Consider the following 21,836-nt stretch of genomic DNA (forward strand, 5'->3'; position numbering starts at 1 on the left):
ACATTTGACAAAATCTAAATAAATAAAAAATAAAAAAGGAAAGCCATGCTGAGATAAGCCTACTGAACAGCATAAGTGCAGCTTTCTTGATGTCAAAAGCCCTTCAGAACAGCTGGAAATGATATCTCATTGCTAGTGTGAAAAGAGGTTAAATAATCTTCTAATATTCTTACAACAAATCTGAAAATGTGAAATATTAGATATTTAGAGCAGACTTAGGATTTTGTTTGCAGTGTTGTTCTCAGGCAAGGCTGATAATACATTCTTGACACAGAGCAGGCACAGCAGGTGCGCAAATTCTCATTTACGAAGTCCCCTACAGAAAATAATCATCTTATTAAAATGATTCGATCCGTGCTGAGTGAAGTGCAGCCCGGTGCCATCTCAGTGCTAAATGGATTAGTGCCTTAATGAGTTTATTTGTTCTGGGCGAAGACACCCATCTGCCTTAAATCAGCAGCATGACAGTGATGCTACAGTGATGAGCAACTCTGGGCAATCTACATAAAATGGAGATCAAGAGAGGTTAATGCTAATGATGCTATAATTGGAATCCAGTTTAAAAGCCAGATCTGTGAGACTGATTAGGCTGCAGCATTGAGTAATGTTCGAGTGTTTGAACGGGACGAGTATACAGCCTTGAGGCACGCCCTTCTTGAAATGCAGTGCATGGCACTCGGCGAGCGTTCCTTGATGCTGATGGACTTGAGTAACAACTGCATTGTTATCTGTTTGGCACATACATCTTGCATATTTCTTATGGCCATAAATTCAAATTTAATATCCTCTGAATAATCACATTGTTCTCAGCGCCTGTTCACATTACACACACTGTCACTTCTCTCTGTCTTATTCATCCACCTGCTTGAGGGCTGTTCCTTTGACTGTACATGTCCGCTGTGAACAGGGGTGTTTGATTAGCGTATATTTACTCTCACCAAGCGATGTATTATGAGAACCAATTGTGTGGCAGCAGTGCAATGCATGGATTCGTGCATGCATGGGCCAGCAGCTTCAGATAATGTACACATCAGCCATCAGAACAGTGAACAAATTAGATCTTGGTGACTTTGAGCGTGGCATGATTGTTGGTGCCAGAACGGCTAGAACTGCTAAACTCCTGGGATTTTCAGCACAACAGTCTCTAGAGTCTCAAAATGTACTCAAAATGGTGTAAAGAATAAAAAATAAAACAGCTGGAAGAGCTGTGTTCACGACAGAGGTCAATGGAGAAAGGCTATGGTAACCTAAATAACCACTTTGGTAAGAACTGTGGTGAGCAGCAGAGCATCTCAGTATGCACAACACTTCAAACCTTAAGGTAGATGTGCCATACCAGCAGTAGACCACATCAGGTTTCTCTGCTGTCAGCCAAGAACAGAAAGCTGAGTCTGCAGTGCTGAGGAACGAGCTCCCCAAAACTGGACAGAGGTACTCAGAGGTCAGAATTTGGCAACAGCAGCATGAATCCAAGGACCCAACCTGTTAGTGGCTAGTGGATGTGGTGTAATGATGTAGAAAAACTTGATTAGGGCACTGTTGCTGACCATGTGCATCCCTTCATGGCCACAATTTATCATCTTGTAACAGCTAGCTCCAGCATAATGAAGCAACATGTTACAAAGCAAAAGTCATCTCAAACTGGTTTCAAGAACACAGCCGAGGGTTCAGTGATCTTCAGGGGCCCTCTCAGTCACTGGATTTGAATCCTATAGAACCCTTTTGGGATGTGGTAGAATTTGGGATAAGGGAAATCGCAGTATGAAGATGCATCTGAAAAATCTGCATGGCAACATGGACCAGCATTTCAAACACCCTGTGGATTCCCTACCAGGAGAAATTGGGGCGGTATTGAGGAGCACTAGGTACAGTCATCTTAATAAAGTGCTCAGTGAGTGTGTATGTATGCACATATACTTTCATCAAAGAGACACAAGAATGAACATGAAGTGCGAACATCCAACCGTGCGCTCCCTTTTTTTGGGTTGCATCGCTCATTATTAAATAAACAAATAAATAAAAAATTCTGAAATATGACAGGATTCACATCAAAGGCTTACTCATTCAAAGCTTTAACGCAGCACCAAGCTTGGCTGTTTATAAATCGCTTCATTTGCTCTTTCAAGGTTAGCTTCTGTCAAAAAGGCCGGAACGAAATGAGATTTTAATATGCAGCCAAGCATCCATTCTAAACAGTGGTTGTCAAAGCCACAACTGTACAAGACAAACGAGGAGGACTGTGAGCTACTCACTGTACCTTTCCTCGTTTCCTCTTTTCCGCATATCCACCTTGGCCTTGCAAGTGTAATTACACTGACTGTAACTTGTCCGTTACAGCAAGGTAATCATTTTCTCCACTCAAAGCTTAATACAGTGGTCACAACAAACTGCCACATAACTACACTGACCATAAATATTTCAGGGGCACCTTAGTTTCATTTCTAGTGTTACATCTCAAGGCTTACTATTCAGCAACTCTATATGATATCATGTACAATTCCAAATATGTCACTGGTGATTAATTCAGAGACTCATAATAATTTGTATACAGAATCATTGGTGTGAAGCATGTCCATATTTAAATGAATAAGCATCTGGAATTGGAGCTTTCAGTGTGCAGCAAGTGCCACGCTGGCTTTTGTTTGATCTGCTGAAACCCAATCCCCTCCTTGCCTATTGAGGCCACCTTCACCACAATACAAGCTTGGTTTTCCCATCTGTTCCTCGTTAACAGACATGTTTGGGTGTATTTAAGCTGTATTCCCCCTCCTCGCCTAAATTGGGGTACATCCTAATCGTCTACAAATTAGTCATGTTAATAGCATACTTGGTATTTCTTACTCCTAAGTTCCCCCTTCAGTTAAAAACTGTATTTCATGCTTTGAACCACACTTAAAGGACATGCTTTACACGTGCATTTCTGGACAAGCTAAGAGATACAGAACAGTCACTGAAAGTGAAAAGAGCATGTGGACTGACATGATAAATAAGCCCAGATAAGCTGCATTTTGAGGCAGCTACGTTGTAAAAGTCTGTTCCAAGGTAAAGGACCCTTTGGATATAGCCTGGAAATGCAGCCCATGTTCAGAGGGATTTGGAGGATGCAACTGATGTATCCTTCCCAGCCCTCAGCTACCCAAATATATATATATATATATATATATATATATATATATATATATATATATATATATATATATATATAGGAAAACAAAGCCTCCAGATCAGAGTTCTCTTAAAATTGTAGTTTGTATAATTCTAATTCATTTTCATGAGAAAATAAAAAATACCTGTGTCTTTCCTTCCATAACTGCAAGAGGCTGTTCTATTTGTGTGACCAACAGGCTACTAAGAGTTTTCATAGGATGCTCTTCCCAGCTGCAAGTCAGCGGAGCATCAACTTGATTATGATGCTGTTTTTATTGTATTATTTTATTATTTTAAAGATAAATTGCTACATAATGTTGCTATAAGCTGCATTTGCCCTCCTCGCCTACAGAGGACACCTTCACTACAATATTAGATTGGTTCTTTTACCTCTTCCTCATCAGCAGCCGTGTTTTGGAGTATTTAAGTTTGGCATTTTTAGTTGAATCTTGTTTGGTCTTGCGAAGTAATACTCTCCTTGTGTGGATTTCCTGTCCTGTCCTGTCCTGACCTTGCCTGTTCATGACACTGTTACTAAATCGTGTTCAATAAACCTGCACCTGACTCTTAACCATTGTAGTGGAGATCTTCCTGACAGCTTTACTGCTGGATACACAGCTGATAGTTCCTGAGTGAGCCTGTACACATTCAGAGCACACTTCACCTCACTGTAAACACTGTAACAGCTGTTATTGATTTTAGGTCTGTCAGATTTAACACAAATGAACAGCCCATACTAACAAGTTAAAGCTTTTTCCAAACTTCCAAACCATCTGTAGTTCAAGACTAAATTACACCACCTGCTCAGAGGCTCTGAAACTCAAATATAATGTATAAATGCTGCGCACTGCTTGTGGGGGACCTGTGGATAATTACATTAGCAGCAGGCTAACCAGCAGTGATTGATTACTTTGTCTATTTTGACATCCAAGCATGTAGTATCCAGAGTGTAGTATGTGTATGTATCTACTCCACCCAGCGCGTAGTGTGTGTATGTATCTACTCCATCCAGAGTGTGGTATGTGTATGTATCTATTCCATCCAGAGTGTAGTATGTGTATCTACTCCATCCAGAATGTAGTATGTGTATCTACTCCATCCAGAATGTAGTATATGTATCTACTCCATCCAGAGTGTAGTATATGTGTCTACTCCACCCAGAGTGTAGTACGTGTATGTATCTACTCCACCCAGAGTGCAGTATATGGATCTACTACTCCATCCATAATGTAGTATGTGTATGAATCTATTCCATCCAGAGTGTAGTATGTGTATGTATCTACTCCACCCAGAGTGTAGTATGTGTATGTATCTACTCCACCCAAAGTGTAGTATATGTATCTACTCCATCCAGAATGTAGTATATGTATGTATCAACAACATATATAGTAAATGTATCTGGTACACCCAGATTGTAGTGTATGTGTCTGCTACATCCAGTGTGAATCTGGGTATCCATGCTGACTTTTGTATTTGGCAGTATCTAAGCTTAAAGATATCTTTGGACTCTATGTTGGACAGGTATTGTTTCTGATTGAAGTTGCTCTGGATAAGAGTATCATCTAAATGTTGTAAATATAAGTAGAGCTCCAGTTCTTCTTAAAAGCCTTCACTGTAACAAGAATCCACAAGTTGTATGTTCACTCTGTAAAATCATGTGAGTTCTATGTTAAGTGTGAGTGAGTTATTAAAAGTAATGAATACAATATAATGTTAATGGATTTGTTTACTTATATAGTGCACTGCTGTTTTAGAGCAAATAAGGCATTCCTTTAATAACACTTAACTACACATAATACAATTAAAAATAATGTGATTTATTTTTGGTCAAATTAGTTGTTTTGTTTCAGCACAGAAATAACTAAAGACAACTGTACTGTATAAAAATAGCTATTCATATGCTTGCTTAGTACTAGCAAGTGTTAATGAGTGCTGACATCAAAACAAGGGTAGAAAATGCATAGGTGTTATTCCTAAGGCAGCCCTGCCACTAATATTTACACATGTAGTCCTGTTTTCCTCTATCTAAAGTTTAGTCTTAGGATTAGTCTTTAATACCATGCTATACTATAATCTATTGCAAATTGATAAACAAAAGATACTCATTAAATAAAAGCCTATTTGAAAAGTTAGGTGTATTTAAACATTTGGCAGCCTGGTGTCCATCAGGATTGAAAGTTCTGCATTCCTGAGGGGTTTTGTTTTCTTTCTCCCTCCCTCCTTTTAATTACGCCTTCTCTCATTGCTTTCTTAGAGCGAGAGACTGCACTCCTTAAATCTCCAAAGGCTTCTGCTCTCAGAGAGGTTTGTGCGGTTTTAAATCAGGGGTTATCTACATTGCCTGTATCTCTGCCAAGGCTACTGATAGAAATACCCCCAAAGGCTGGTCTAATGCTGTGTGAGTTACCTCGGGGGCAGTATTTGAGATCTAGGAAATGGCAATTACTTTTAAAGGATCTATTAAAGGACTGTTTCCTACCTCCAGTCCTGTGGTCCACCTGCACTGCACAGTTTCATCCATTTTTCCATCTGAGTCACATCATTAGCTAGTCCTTCTAGAGCTGAATAAGCTTTGTTAGAACAGGAAAAACAGAGTAATGCAGGTGGGGTACAGGACTGAAGGTAGGGAAACACTCCAGTCTCCAGTGTTTGTATTACTAATCTCTTATCTGCTGCACCTGTATCAGGTTGTTTAAGAGGGACAGTGAATTTGGCATGTTTCCCTGTGCTTACTATACATTTATAATAGGTAGCTAATGGGTAGGTACTGAGGATACTGTAAATTGGTGTCTACCGTAAGTATGCTTTGAGTCTGAGGAGTTTCTGTTATTGTCTAAATACATCAAGGTCTTGCTTATAGCAACTGACCAAATGTTACATATATGTAACATTTGGTTTATATATAACATTTACATTATTTGGTTTATATATAACATTTACATATATATATATAAGACATCAGGTTGAAAAAACACTGCAGTGTTCCTTAAGTAGCCCTCACTCCCCTCACTTAGACACTACTGCTCATCCATTCTGCTGATTAAGCCTTTACCTAATGAACGTGGCAACAACGTCAGCAAGTGGCAGGTAATAAAGCATTCTGCAAACTGTGCCTCCTCCTTTCCCAGGCACACAAATGGCCGCCATTTCTGATTCTTAATTGTTTTTTTTTTATTATTAATAATAATTCGACCCCACACTGATGTTTTTGCTTTTACCCGATTTGAAATTAACGTGAAGTCGAGAATTTGTAGATTTGGAGTTTATATGTGTCACACATGTATAAAAGTCACATATTTCTGACATTGTCCCTGTACTCTCATTGAAATGCACAACCATAAATTGCTTACCACCCCTAACCAAGCCTTAAATAGTCTTGTGTGATCACTCAGAAAAAAACATAGTGTATCCAACAAGAATGAAGGCTTCAAATGTATTTTATACTGCAATACAATACAATACAATGGTAGAAAGACAGCAAACATTTTCCAGTCTACATGTGGCGAAATTTAAAACAGAACAAATACGGAACCAAGGAATTCAGCTAGAAAAATGGAAACTACAGGGTGTGCAGAATGAGGTTAATCCCACTTACATTAGAGCTGAGTCTAAGTGTATTTAGTGCAGGGAGGTGTGTGTGAAATGTTGAAGCAAATTTTTTTCTATAGGTCTGTAGTGTGAACACAACCCCTGTACATAGGTTCATATTAAGCAAAACCGTTGCAGGTTAGGGAGAAGATTTGAGTTTTTATTAAATCAGCTGTTTAATGTAAATGGTACAGTCCTTCCACTTTTACTTTCACTTCCAGAAGGTGCAAAAATAGAAGTGAAAAAAGCATTATTTTTTCAGAAATTTCTAAAATTAAGGAGAAAAAGGCAAATCAGAAAAGCTATTAAAAAACAGATTCGAATTTCTGTCCTCGCCTAAAATAGCTCTTTTGTCACCTTTCCATGTCTGAGAAAATCCCTGTGATTGACATGTTTTGTTCTTCTTGCCAAGCAGTTGATGTGTTTATGCATTCGGCAGCAAATGAATGACGGATAGAGTGTGTGTGCATGTGTTTGAGAAAGCATGTCTGCAGCATCACTTACCCTGGTTGCAGGTTTTTCCAGTAAAGCCGGGGTGGCACTTGCATTTGTTGGGTCCAACACAATCTCCATGCTTGCATCCGTGCTGACACAGCGCTGCAGGCATTACCATACAGGGTAAAACAACCATCAATGACAACCAGCCAGCCAAGGCTGTAATTTAAACAGTCAACAGAAAAACACTATATTGCATAATATAAAAACATTGTGATGTGATACAGCTTCACCCTGTGTGAGACTCATTCCATTAGGCATTGTTGAAACAGGAAAATGAATTCTACAGTATTTACAGGTGGGAATCTCTCACCAACTGTGTTTAAACTGAGAGAAATGATGGAAAGATTTTAATAAAACACTGGTTCGGATCATTTCATCCTTTCATCAATAATCCTTGGCTTTCCTTTGGTCAGTTTTAATTGTAATGGCCTTGGGCTGTAAAGAGTTCACGCTACTCCACACTTCAACTTTATGAGTCATTTCATCTGCCGTTTGCATTGGGACTCAAGCCCAGAGCTGTACCCATTAAGAATCTTCTCAGCTCCAAGACGGCTTCAGATCTAAAGTAACACAGACATAATGCAACTTCAGGCACTGCTGCCTCCGAGCCATCACAGCAGATAGAGAGTGAGCAGCCTGTGTTGTCTGTGCCAGCTACCCACAGCAGAAGAGTAAATCACAGTCTGCACTGTTCTGTTTAACAGCGATCTTCGAATTTGCACTTGTGGGCATTTTATTGCCACACATGCCCAAGGAATCTAACCTAATTTGATTTGCCACAACTTTACCTTTGGTTAGTGCACAATACCATGTTCTCCTTTCTGATATAAACACTGAAATCTTGCGTACCAATCGATATCAATCTGATCACTGTTCTTTAAAAAGAACTAAGCTTAGAAATGAGCTGTTCTTCATTGAAAACACTTATTTACTTCAACACCTTACCACCCACAGGAAGAAACACACAGCTAGCACAATTGAGTGTGTGCTGTTCTAGTCCAGATTTATTACAGTCTGGATTCATTCTTTTTCCCCTCTGATATCCAAACCAACTTTTATTGCTGATATTAGCAGCCATACGATATGGCATGATGTATAGTCAGTGGTGCCAGATAAAATAAACAAGTGCTCAGACTAGCCTTAACTTATAATTTTTTTAATAATTCTGAGCAATTACTTTTTTTTACCCTCAAAATCTGATAAAAATCAGGCTAATTTAAGAAATTAAAAATGATAAATTAGGGTGGGTGATGTGACAAGAATATAACGTTGTGCTTTCCATAACACATTTTCTCTATTAGGGGTGTGCTTTCTGACTTATTTTGGTATTTGAGTTAACAAACAATGATTGATTAATGCAAAAAAAAATAAAAACAGCTAAAGCAATGTGGGACTGATGATATTAAAAATATATAAACATATATATTGCTATTTAGAGCATTCCTTTTGCAGAAATGACAACTGCTCAAAAACAACTGCTCACATAATGCAAAGAAACTATTATAATAATTGTAATGCAAAGAAGTTATTATTGACATTTAAACACAGTACTAATATTTTATTTTTGAGAGCATTCAGAAATCACTATGGTGAAATAACCTTGACTGCCAATCACAGCTTTCATGTCTTGGCCAGCTCTCCACTAGTCTTCCACATTGCTGTTGGGTAACTTTATGCCATTCATGCCACAGAGTGGAGGCGCTGTGGGTGCTCACATTGTTTATGTCCCTGTCTGAGAACAGGCGGTGAAAAACAAGTAACCATATTTTCAAGTTTAGCAACACTAAAGTTCGACTGAAAGACAGAGCAAGGATGAACCAGTCCACTATGGATTTTTTTTTTGAGAAATATGAGTGTGATGAACCTTTTAAAAGACTTAAAAACCCTTCACACAAAAGATTCCTCATGGAACCAAAATTGGTTATTTTGGTTATAAGTGGTTATATAAGTGGTGCAGTGTCTTCATCTACAAGAGATGTTTTTTGCTCAGTGGATGATATTCTAACGTGTTCGACTGACAGAGAAAGATTGTTCATGTCACTATTTCTCTACCCTATCTAACATTAGCTAGAGGTGCTAACATCTGATTATGTACATATATCTACCATGCCGTCAAATTGTCCACCTCTACTAAGCAATACAGGCTCCTAAAACCATGATGTCCCATGATTCTTTCCAAGTACACGTCCTGTATTAATGTAGTCTCAGAAGCCAGACATCTGGCTATTGCCAGAAGGTCCTGTGGATGGAACAACTGAGACTGAAGAGAAATTTCATTTATTTCGTTTCTGCTGACACTGGAACTCCATTATTTCATTTGGAGAAGCAAACTGGAACACCATGTACATGCAGCAAAATCTATGGTCCTGCATACTCATCAAACCCTGATTTCAACTGATTCGAACGCATTTGGGAGAATAACACAACGTGCACTTTTCTCCGTAATGGTGGCGCAGTGGTGGAGAGGCAGCAAGCTGTTGGCTGAGGTAGCGGCGGCTGGGCGTCTCTCTGGGAGCTGGTGCCATGCTCGCTGTGGCGCACTCACGCTGGCTTCCACCCAGCTGAGACTAATTTCCATTAAAAGCTTCATTAAGTCTGTCATAATACTGGCCTATCAGAGTCGTTAATTATGCCCAATGTGGGCATGCAGAGACAGAGAGGGGAGACAATGAGGGGCAGGCAGGCCAGCCGCCTCCATCTGCCCACACACGGCCCAAACAAACACCCGGAGTGGCTGCTGAGCGGCGTGATCGGACAGACAGGTGGAACATCCGCCCCAATGCTGCTGTGCCAATGCATTCACCCTGTATTCACACTGACAAAAACAACAGCGGCCCCAATAATAATACCAAAGCCGGTAATGGACACAGCGGCTCATGGTGGCTCTTTGTTCCGCCCTCGTTTTTCCATTGCTGTTGCAATTATTCAACATCCGAGTATTTCAGCAAAAGCATCAAAACACCAGCGTGCTTTCCTTCCTTATGATCAGAAAGCGCAGATGTGTGACCCTGCTATGTAATTATTTGATCAGTGATTAGGGGACAGCCAGGCCAAAACCTGAGCTTTGTGATTGAGCCTCAGAGATGAAAGCAAGGCGGATATCGATTTTCTCCCTCTGGACGCAGTTTGCGGCACATTCAAAGGCGGGAAAGGCTTTAGGCCTGATTCTCCAAACTCAGGTAGATAAGAATTATGTGGTTCCATTTCACCTTATTAGCTTGTGTAAGCTAACCGCAGAGAAGCGCTCACCTTGCTTTTAACGTGTGCCATTTGATAGGGGTGTGGGGCAGTGTGCTGTTAAAGCCACCAGATTAACCCCCCCCCCCCCACACACACACACACACACACACACACTCCTCTGCACACCCCCTTAAGTTAAAACATAAAAAGGAGAACCACAAGCCCTAATTTGGTGCCAAGACCAGCTAGGGACTGACACGGCGAGCAGCAAAAGCTGTGACATTGAGAGTCTATCCAGGTCACTGCCTTATCTGGTCAACCAGACAGCAATCAAACGCTGATGAAATCATGGATTAGTTCTGGAGATGCTGCCCACTCACGAGCACAGGGGATATATTTTTAAGCATCGGTGCATCAGCAGGGGGGCTGTTATGGGGGTGGGTCATAAGCGAGTAAGGGGAAACCTACCCCTTGCACCGGCTTCGGAAAATAGCCATTCGCTTGAAGTGCATGCACACATCGCACACAGGCCAAAGGAAATACCCTGCTCTGACTAACCACATCAACCAACCCCAGTGGCCTAAAAACAGCCAACCCTCTTCCCCCACTACAGCCCCACATGCTGAGGTGCAGCCTCAAAAAAAACTCCAAATATCCGCCTGCAAAAGTCAGTAAATCAAACACAAGTGAATGTGACCTGAATAGGTTAGACCTGGAAATGCGGATATGAAACCTGTAAGACCCATTTAGTGCTGTTGAAATTTAATTCACTGCAAATTAATCATTAGGATCATTCAAAATTATTAAGAATGTGCCAGTTAGTGACATAAAGCAAGTTGAAGGTGCCAGTATAAGCAACAAATTTACATTTCTGACACTTTCTAAAGTATTAAAAGGAGAAGGAAAAGGAGCTCAAATATCATTATGTTGATAGTTAGGTGGAAATTAAATTTTTCAGAGTTTCTTTTAAGCAAACGTAGCCACTCAGACTAGATCAGAGCTTTCTGACACAGCATTATCCACTAACTATAAAATGGTTTTAAAGAGAGTTGCCAAATGGCTTTGCTGCCTTCAGTTCATACATTCTGCCATTCAGAGTCTTCAAATCTGGACCTTAAATCCAGCTTCTGATCCTGGATTTTGTAATAAGTGGTGGTTAAATAAACTGTTGATGTAACTGACTATCTATCAAGTGTCTAGTGTACCGATTATTACCAATGACAAAATCCAGGACCAGAAACTGGGTTCAAAGCCTGGATTTGAAGACCTCTGGTAAGATGGAGATGCCAAAGCCATTTGTGGCCTAGAGTCTATGAGAGCGTAACTGTGTACGCTCTTTGTGAGTGGGTAGGCTGGCCAGCCTTCTGTTAGTTGATGTAACTGTTCTCCTTCAATGACATTATGTTAGTAGCAGGCTGAAAAGATGTGGTGGTGGAGGAAGCATGTGCTAGCCTTCACTCTCATGTGTATGATGCATTAAAAAGCAAGTGAAAGGGTTAACTCATAACTAATTATTCATCTTTTTTATTTTTTCCCAATTTTCTCCCAAATTTATCTGAGACATTTAATCCACCCACTCACTAGGATCACTTCCCCCAACACTTGCAATGCTCTCGATACTTGGCGGGTGAGAACAAGCACATGCCTCCTCCATTACATGTGTAGTCAGTGACCACCTCTTTTTAAACTGCCGACAAAGCAGCATCGCTAGGCAGCCAACACGTTCTGAGGAAAGTGTTGGATCCCCAGTTCTGATCAGTAAACAGAAGCTTGGAAGTGCCATATGTGCCAGTGCACTTTTTTTTACAGTGTACTATTAACATGTACAGTGTAAATTTACAGTGTAAAGAATCAGTCCATGCTTATAAATAACTGTGTGTCAAAAAGCACCACAAATCACATGACCCAGTCTGTCAGACTTTACTTAACTGTGTGTTTGAGGCCAGTTTGCATGAGGCTTATTGGTGGGGTTTAATCTACCATTATTTCTAATCTACAATATCTTTGTAGCTTCAGGGCCAAAGTAAAGAAGCCATGGTTGATTGACTACATTTGATATAACTATCATTAAAACTGTAAATACATAACCCACACAATCAACCATATTTTTGTGGTAAATTAGCTTAACATTCATATTTTAGCTCTCAGACAAGGTATTCCATTCATTTTAAACAGGATCTCATTCAAAGGTATTCAAACACTGTTGTTAATGAGACATGTCTTTTAGCTTGCTGAGTGATGAGACAGGACTACACAGACGCTGATGAAGTGGGGGAAGGTCTCACAAAGGTAAAAAATAGAAAGTGATATGCTGGATAGAGTCCCACTGCTCAAGCACACCAGCGCAATCACAGGCTGCAGCAGGTGGGAAATGTTCGCGCAATAACGGCATCTGCATCAAACACGAGCACACGTTTTAAATAGAGCAGAGCTTAGGATTCAGAGCATGTGTCCTCAGGAAGACACTAGGCAAGATGACTGCAAATGGAAATATATGGTGCTAACCTTGGGCCTGGCACTTTATCCCGAGTGCCCTGTGGGTTAAGACGTAGAGGGCTGCAAAACAAACGGCCAACAAGAAAAGACGTGGGGAGGGGGGGGGGGTTGAGGAGGGGAGATGTTCCAAGCTGAATGAGGTGAAAACATTACAATAGGAGCCATGCTGTGACACAGAAGCATCTGTAACACCAGACACATATGAGATGCATGCACACACAAGCACACATTCACAGTCTCTCACATTCAATTTGGTTCAAGAGCAAATATGTTACAATGTAATGGCGAGGAAATGCTGTTTTTTTTTCCTCTTGGGAAAGCTACTGAGTTTATTTTCAAGTGACAGTCCTGGAGAAAGCAGGAAAAAAGAATGTGTTTTAGGGTTTTTTTCATGTACTGCCTTGAAGCAAACTCTTTAATATTAGATTGAGTTTTCCTACTTCAGTGAACAAAGAAAAGACATGGCATTTTACAAGTGCTGGATGCAGTTCTACTTGGCCACTTCAATTTTTAACGAAACTGCTTGCAATTGTATTAATTTAGCCTATATTCATGTTGCCTGTGTTTGTACGATATAGACCTGGTTCATAGAACTCAGTATTAAGTCAAGATAATCAATTAATTAATCATTATGAATTGAATACATAGGTAATGAAAATAAATTGTATATATTATTAAAACACATAGGGGTGCAAAGACTAATCCACAAGTTAGTTGGCAACTAGACGATTCCTAGGTAACTTCATAACTTGTGCTTCTTGAGCTAACTAGTAATTATCTGGGATATATGTGTACCGCAGATTAACCACCAACATTTAGTTTTAGTCTTGCTTGCCTCACGTTTTACAGTAATAATTGTCTCAATTTGGACGTGCAAAAATGCAGTGAAAACTTCCAGACTGAGCAGCTGTGAATGGAGCGAGTGGACAAAATCCTTACAGAGCTAGAAGGCAACACGGCACACGTCTGCAGCGCAATCACTCTGGTGTGTAAGTGGAGAGCAGAGTTATATTAGTGTGAGGCGTACGAGTCAACCCAGAGACTTTTTAAATGAGGAGAGCGGCCACTTGTTAAAATATGAATGGTAGCTAGTTGTCATAACATTCGTTTATAGTTAAAGTTCCGCCCTTCAACAAAATGAGCCAAACAGCTTGCTGGTTATGCAACTAGCAGAGGTTGGTTGGCAATACGGTGGCTCCGGCAAGTCCATTTTTTCTGATCCGAAAGATTATGGGAGTTGTATTTTATTGCTGCTACTTTGAGCACCCTTGCTGTTAAATTTTGACAAATATATAATATGAGAAATAAACATTTTATATAAGCAAGAAAGTTCATTAAAACAGTAATTTTTTGAATAAGGTATTCATTTTTATTGTCTTCACTGTTAGGTAGCAAATGTATAAAACAACCTTAGGCTAAATTTATTTGGGAATTGAGCAATTCATGCTAAACTTTATTAAGCTACAGTGCATTAAGGAGGAGAAGGAGAAAACACCCCTAAACTGAATGCATGTTAAAATAACATGATCCTCTATTTTCAAATGGTGCAAAAGCTAGCTTTGAATCAACACTGAAGGTATTCGATATGATTGACTGGGTGACTGATGGATAAAATACTGCTTTGTGTTAAACAAGAAACATGTTGATTGTAGGTGTGTTATTATATCAGTCTGATAGGCGTATAATAACATATATTAAGCCATAAGCTGTATTCTGCGGCTGCAGCAACACAGTAAGCCCTTCCATCGCCGCCCATCAGTGACCTCTCCTTTCCCACTGTAATGCGACAGAGTACGGGTGGAAATTCCATTCAGCTTAACTGTGCCACTCTGTCTTAAGCACACAATACAGGGGCAACAGCTTCATTATGGGCTTAAAAGAGGGGTCGTTGGCCCTGATAACCCGAGCACCTCATTAAAATGTAAAAGTCCTGCCTAACACAAATAATTTGAGCCAAAAACACGAGTCCATTCAGTACAGCCTCAGCCTGAGCATATTTAGGCAGAATACCTTTAACAAAATTGCTGCTTTGGCTCCAAATGTCGCTTGAATTTTAAACTGTGACTGGTTTACACAAGGGGCATTGCATTTCACAGCTGTTCCAGCTGTCATTAAGACAAACCGAAGTGAACGATCCTCAGATTCCTAAACCCTCCAAGATTTCAGACACAAATGCTGATGGCCCACTTTCTTCTCTGTCATCTCAGGAGAACGTGTTTTCAAGGTGCCACACTACTGGCAGCTATAACAACCTTTTCTTCATAAAGTGACGCGAGAAGTTGACAGATAGGCCTACAAAGTTAATTTGTAGGCCTGCTCAATGTTTTATTCTTTTAAGAAACATGGCCACCTCAACAACGGCTGGTGGCCCACCCTCTTAGCACATTTGAAAAATGCACACTGTGGGGTGTGGATAACAAGTGTGTGGATGAGGGGCTTTGTGAGATGTGGGTGGAGCAGAAAGAAGCTAGTTGGAGAGAGGGGTGTCAACATTCAGAGGGTTGCTGCTCACTGCTGCACATTAGTGGTAAAAATCTTTACTATTTTAAAAGATATTTGTGAATCTGTTGTTTTTTTGATATTTAGTTGAGAATTCTCAATGTTTTTCTACTTCTGTTGCTTTTTAAGCTCCAACCAAACATACAAAATGAAAAAATCTGTTAAACAAATCTGATTTTCTTTCTTTGGTTGGTGTACTCTAGAAGTTACTGTCTTGTAAGCTTTATTCAGGTTTGCTAGCCTCAATCAATCTTTGGAGTTTCACCTTGTTCAAAGGAAGTAAACATGTTGCTGTTAAGGAAGATGACATGACAACACATCATAATGAACCCTCTGGAGTCTACGATCACGGCTTTTTTTCAACGCTTTAATTAATATCGTTGTGATAATAAAGTGCAGAAATGATTCTGTATAGCCCACCCTTCCCATTGCATCTTAACGACAGGTTGTACATGCCGCAAATTACAGATCATACATATTTGCACCCAGAGTTGCAAGGTTGTGAAGACGGGTGGAGATACTCGTCTCTGCCTCTGGATCTGCATCTGATATGTAATTGGTGGATTTGTGCATCCATCTATGTTTTGTGTGAAACTGACCAATTGACACTCCTCAATGAGCCTCTCTGTTTTTATGCTATTTTTTCATACATTCCACTACTTTTTTTATATGGTAAAGCCATTTCAATCATCAAAACTATTGGTCCACATGAGTAAAGTTATGTTTTTACAGGAAATATGAAGAATTTCTAAAATTGGACTTTGTTTTTCAGGTTTAGGATCAGAGGATCTCTAACATTCAAGTGAACCTCTTCCCTCACTGTTTACTTTTGAAAAGGTAGAGGTCCAGGTCTACACATCACTAATGAAATCAATGTAGCCATATTTCTTATGACTGACAGTCAGCTCATAGTAAGGGGAGGTACCACACAAACCTGTTTTTAGTATCAGATTAACTAATTGTTTTTCAATTTCTGATTTTGGATTTTCAATTGATTATGAAAAAGCAGAAGCCTCTTGGGGGCGCACGAGCCAGGCATGTAACAGCAAAAGCGTGGTTTATGGGTAAATGGCTATTGTTGGAGAAATTACTTGTTTTAACAAAGTGCAAAAGGAGCATGTTGGTGAAAAAGTGTGGTTGAAAAAGGTTATTTATGGTTTACTCCTCCTCAATCCTGATCTCAACATCAGACATCACAACACTGACAGAAGTGTGCACTGTGCAAATTTGCCTCCAATTTGCCAGATGCACTAAGCCTTCTGTGCCAGTTTTAGGCACCAAGCAGACAAATTCCATCTGTGTGTTACACACAGAACTGGTGCACAGGTCTAAACCTGCCATGTGCGTGGAAAAATGCAGCATAAGCATTTGAAGAAGGATTGCAGAAAATGGGGGAGGATCCCACAAAAAATGGGTGGAGACATTGGAAGTGCAGCTGATTACATACTCCACTCAAATTACATTTGGGCAACCAGTGGTGACCAGTTTTAACATGGATTTTTGTTTCTTATGACCGGCCACACTATTGTCAGGGGAGCAAACAGCTACAATACACTACAGCTAAGCAGAGGGATGATCCATGCCAACAGCACATGCTAAAATAATACATTTGAGTTTTTTTAAATAAGCATTTCGAGCTATTAAACCTTGTAATGAACTGCGCCTACACTTGTACATACGATTTGAGCTGAAAGTCTATAACCACATCGAAAATTTAGGATTGTTTTGTTTAAACCTGGAAATAAACAGGAGAGCATTGAAATATTGATATAATTTAGAAAATCCTAAAGGTGCCCTACAATGGAGAAGTATGGTTACACTGGCATCATTGAATAAATAATCAGAGTTTGGTCGATGGAAGAGACATATCATGAACCTCAAACAGTGTTGTCTCCACCTAAAAATAAAGCTGTAAAATGGGCCAATTCCAAAACCCCAAGATTGTATTATTTATGACCCCAAAGTTTGCATACACCCACTGGCGAAAGCCCTAATAGCCCTAGTCAAAGCTGCAATGTTGAAACTAGAAAAAACAGGCAAGTTTGAGACCAAAATATCTGCTATTTATTGTGAAGAAAGTTCTGTGGCATAAAATGACCGCTATTATATTTTGTGTACCATTTCATGTGACCCTGCCTAGTAAAGGAATCAAGCTATGCTAACGCCGCTGTAGCGATGCTAGTTAGATTTAACATTTCTCATCAATTGCAGCGGACATTTTGTTACTATGTCAACTACTATGGATTTCTGACCATATGCGACTATAGTCTGCTAACACCTTTTTAGGTCAGTTGTAATTTCGAAGAGTCAATACTTATAATCTAAGATTTAAGACACTGCCTTTCGGTTGCACTAAGCCATTGTTTATCGATTTGCCCCTTCTTCTCCCAGTTTGGTACTGCCAATTAACCCACCCATTCAGAGCTCCACCTAGCGCTAGCAATGCTTCCGACACTAGGAGGGTAAGGACTTAACACATGTCCTCCAATACATGTAAAGCCGGCCACCGCCTCTTTTCAAGGACTGCTGATACAATCTGAGGAGAACTCCGGGTTAACAGCTAAGAGACAGCTATGCCAGCCAACATTGCTTTTAGGGTGTTGAGGGTAGAGAGATCAACTGTACTCTCGTGACCTCCGGGACCCCATCCTTGTCCTTTCTACTGAAGTGCAAATTCGGACCTGATCTGCTGATCAGAGGCTTGTGGTGTCCATGCTAGTTCAAGAACATAGTAGCAGGTTTCGTGATCTTGCTGTTCACGAAGAACTCACATCCTAGAGATGAGAACTAGCCAAGTAAAGAGTTTAAATCAATCTGCCAATTTCTCAATTTTATAGTCATGACAGATTTCTGGTTCAAAGTCTAGGGTTAAATATATTCATTGCTGTATCGATTGATTTCCTGCCTCTTCACGCATTACTATCTCCTATAGTACTTGTATCTATGAACATGCGATTATGTATTGGTTTATGTTACCAATTAAAAGTTCATATTTAATCCAGGCGTCTTTGTCCTCTAATCAGGAACTAAGTAGGCAGAGAGAGTCTCTGACAGATCCGAATCCTTCTGGCTTTCGGAATCTGCCAGTGGGATCAAAGCAGTAGACCATGTGAGAGAGAGTAAATATGAGCTTAATCTTGCCACTGTAAATCCACTCAGTGAGAGAGATGGGAGGGCTGTATTTGAGATATTCTATCTATTTTTCTTGCAGGGTTTTATCCTCACAGCCTGCATATTCAGTGTCAGCCTGTGCCTTTAAGACAATCCCTCAGAATTCATACTTTACGTCAGACTAGGGAACATTTTCCAAGGGTGTATTTGATCTAGAGAACTATGATTATGCTGAATTCACACTTCAGCCTGAGTCCCCTGATAAGGAATGGTAATTTTCCAATTGGGAATTCAAAATGAAGGCCTGCCCCCACCACTCTAAAACAGCTGTTGGTGAAAGTCAAATACACTGGCAGTCAAGAAAATTGGTTTGATGAGCATGTGCCATACACTGATATTTAGCAGCTGTTTAAATGTGTTTGAAGGGATCCGTCAACAACAATCTAACAGCTGGGGAAATTGTGTCACTTAAAAGATGGAAAAAATGACTAGATATTCCAACAAGACAATGACAGTCACTGCATTTGAATTCCAATAAGATCCAGTTCATCAAAGCTACATGATGACAACTGAGAAACACTCTTACAGCTTATTTTTATTTTATAAATCTGCAAAGATGTAAGGGTGTCTGCATCACTAAGGTTTGTGGGTAAGCGTAAAATCTGTAGAGGCCACAACGAGCACTAATCACTAATTCACGAAGCTGTGCCTCAAGCAAAGCTCATTGACTTTTTCTTCTTGGGTTTATCTTCTGCTTGCAAGGTAGGCTTCTTTTGAATATACTCTTAACTAGATTCTGTTTTAACTCATCTGTCCCGGCGGGCCTAAAGCTTGGTGCTCGTTAAATGTTTCAGGTGTGATTTCATGATTTTGCCCCCCTTGCCCAGCCCTGGAGTTTGCTGAATTCCTTGCTCTAACAGACCTAATAACATGGCAATTAGCAGGTGGGCTGAATCAGTTGTGTTTGAACAGGAAAAGAACAAAAGCGTCCAGGAATCTGGCCCTCTAGGACCAGAGCTGCCCATCAGTGTTCTTTGAGAACTCTCTGGTCACTCCATCTGCAGTAGTTGTGGATGACCAGTAATCATTCTCAACTCATGCTGCAAACTTGACTTGATCGTGCAGATTTTCTCTTCACAACACATAAAGAATTTGACCCTTGTCAGGCCACGAGGTGCTCTTTCAGTGTGGCTGGTCTTTCTATGCATGCCATTGGACCCTTGATCCTGAATGTAACGGCACGACTCGTCTTCAGTCATCCTCTGTTCAGCCATGTAACTGTAGCTGCACATCAGATTCAAAACCCTGACACTGGCCTACAAAGCTAAAAATGGACCAACCCCTCCATACCTGATGGTCAAAACCTGACCGGTAACAAGAGCCCTTTAAGCTTTAGGAATGGCTCATGTTGATCCACTATCCCTTAAGACAAGACGAGCATCTAGACTTTCCCCAGTCTTGGCACTGAGATGGTGGAACAAACTTCCCCTGGGTGTCCTAACGGTAGAGTCGCTTGCCATCTTCAAACGCCGACTGAAGACCCATCTCTTTCAAGAGCACTTAGTTCAGCACTAATCCTGTCTTTATTAAAGCTTGTGATTGCACTCATGTCTTACTTTGATGTCTTTGATGTTAAAGCACAGAGCAGTGTGTGTATCTATACATCTTGTGTAACTAGGTATTCATCCTGACTTGTATTTGGCCGTATCTAACTTTTGAGGTATCTTTGGATTCCAGGCTATTCACACTGGCTAGGGATATTTTCTAAGTGCACTACTAAGCACTTCTGTAAGTTGCTCTGGACAAGAGCATCTGCTAAGTGCTGTGAATGTAAATGTATTGAGAATTTCCCCACTGCAGGACTAATAAAGGATTATCTTATCTTATCGTATCTTATTCTGTAGCACTGGAGGCAGAAGGACACCCAAACAACCCTCTATTTGACAAAGACCCAACACAAAATCAAATGGAGAAAAATTGGTTTGGTTTGGATCAGTTGGCACCAGAGGTGTGAAATGAGACATTCATATTACCATTTTTAATTAATTTAATATTAATAATTTTAATATTGAATTTTTAATGAATTAATATTAATTTAATTTAATTTAATTAATATTACAGTTATTCTTGGAGAAAGATGGGAAAACACAAGACTTTCCTTTCCACTTTTTATGCACTCTGGTTTGCATACTGACCCCTAGTGCATATTGTCACTGTCCAAAGAAAAACATGTATCTCCAAAATGGGGACTTTTCAGGAGAAGGCAACAATGTTCTTAACTTTGAATGAAGGTCAATGTAAAATAAGTTTATAAGAGTTTAGAATTTTCTATCAAAATTCTATTGGTCTGTTCATCCAGAATTATTTACCGAGTGAACAGCAGCTACAGGGCTCAAATGATGGGAATACATGGTTTTCATGGGACAGCAGTAAAATATTAAGTTCACACTCAAGTACATTATTATGTGAAAGACAATTATGTGAACGTCTGCGCACGACGAATGACTGCTGTACATATTTGTATTCTGTAGTTTCTCATTTCCTGTTTCTGTTCCTTTTTTTTCATTTTTTCATTTGACCTTATGGTGAATAGCAGGTGTATGAGAATTGCCATGGTAACTCATCTTCGTTTAGGATGTAATTAAAGACATGGAAATTCATCAAGGTTCATCATGTACCGTGAGAGCACAAGACGTATTACATATAGAAATCCTAAGTCTGGAAGAGCTTTGATACTGCCCATGCTGCATATTAGCACTGTTACGCAAAATGTGCATTTTGTTGTTTTTCACTTTTCCACATGATCTGAATCTGGCAGTCGTTCTTTACATTGTTTTACATTTGTATGTTGAATGGGCCAAAATAAATGCTCCAAAATTACTTACTGAATGAATCTTTTTACATTGACTTCCATCATTAATTGGACGTTTTTTCTTCTCCTGTAAAGTTTACATTTTTGAGATACAAGGTTTTTGCATGACAACAATGACAGTATGGGCAGTGTTGGGGAGGGGTCTGTGGGGAGTAGGCTCTCTCACTTGGAAGCCAAGCCCAATATTTAGCCCAAATGGGACGTCTTTTTTGGACCACATATAGCCCCAAAATAACCATAATAATAATTTGATGAAAAGCCTTCTGTAGTCGCCGTCATGTTTTACTGCTACGCCAGCCTTGACTAGGGCCAGCAGGGCTGGGCGTATGTATTTTGGGGCCTAAATAAAATTGGTCAAGCTGCAGTGTTTTAGGTGCTGTTATGCCAGTCAACCAGCATGATTATGCTGGAAACCAGCACTAGACCAGCTAAGACTAGCATAGAA

At 40.0% G+C, this 21,836-nt stretch overlaps 1 protein-coding gene across 2 annotated transcripts in view; it reads right to left on the reverse strand.

Moving 5' to 3' along the window:
* Window positions 1-21,836, reverse strand: part of npnta (nephronectin a) — an 85,389-nt gene that overhangs the window by 48,249 nt on the left and 15,304 nt on the right. For both annotated transcript variants that reach the window (XM_072678471.1, XM_072678470.1), the window contains exon 3: window positions 7,240-7,332. In XM_072678471.1, coding sequence (XP_072534572.1) covers window positions 7,240-7,332 — 93 coding nt within the window. The remainder of the gene's footprint in view (window positions 1-7,239; window positions 7,333-21,836) is intronic.

This window comes from Salminus brasiliensis, chromosome 4 (assembly GCF_030463535.1).
Source record: "Salminus brasiliensis chromosome 4, fSalBra1.hap2, whole genome shotgun sequence".
Classification (NCBI taxonomy): Eukaryota; Metazoa; Chordata; class Actinopteri; order Characiformes; family Bryconidae; genus Salminus; species Salminus brasiliensis.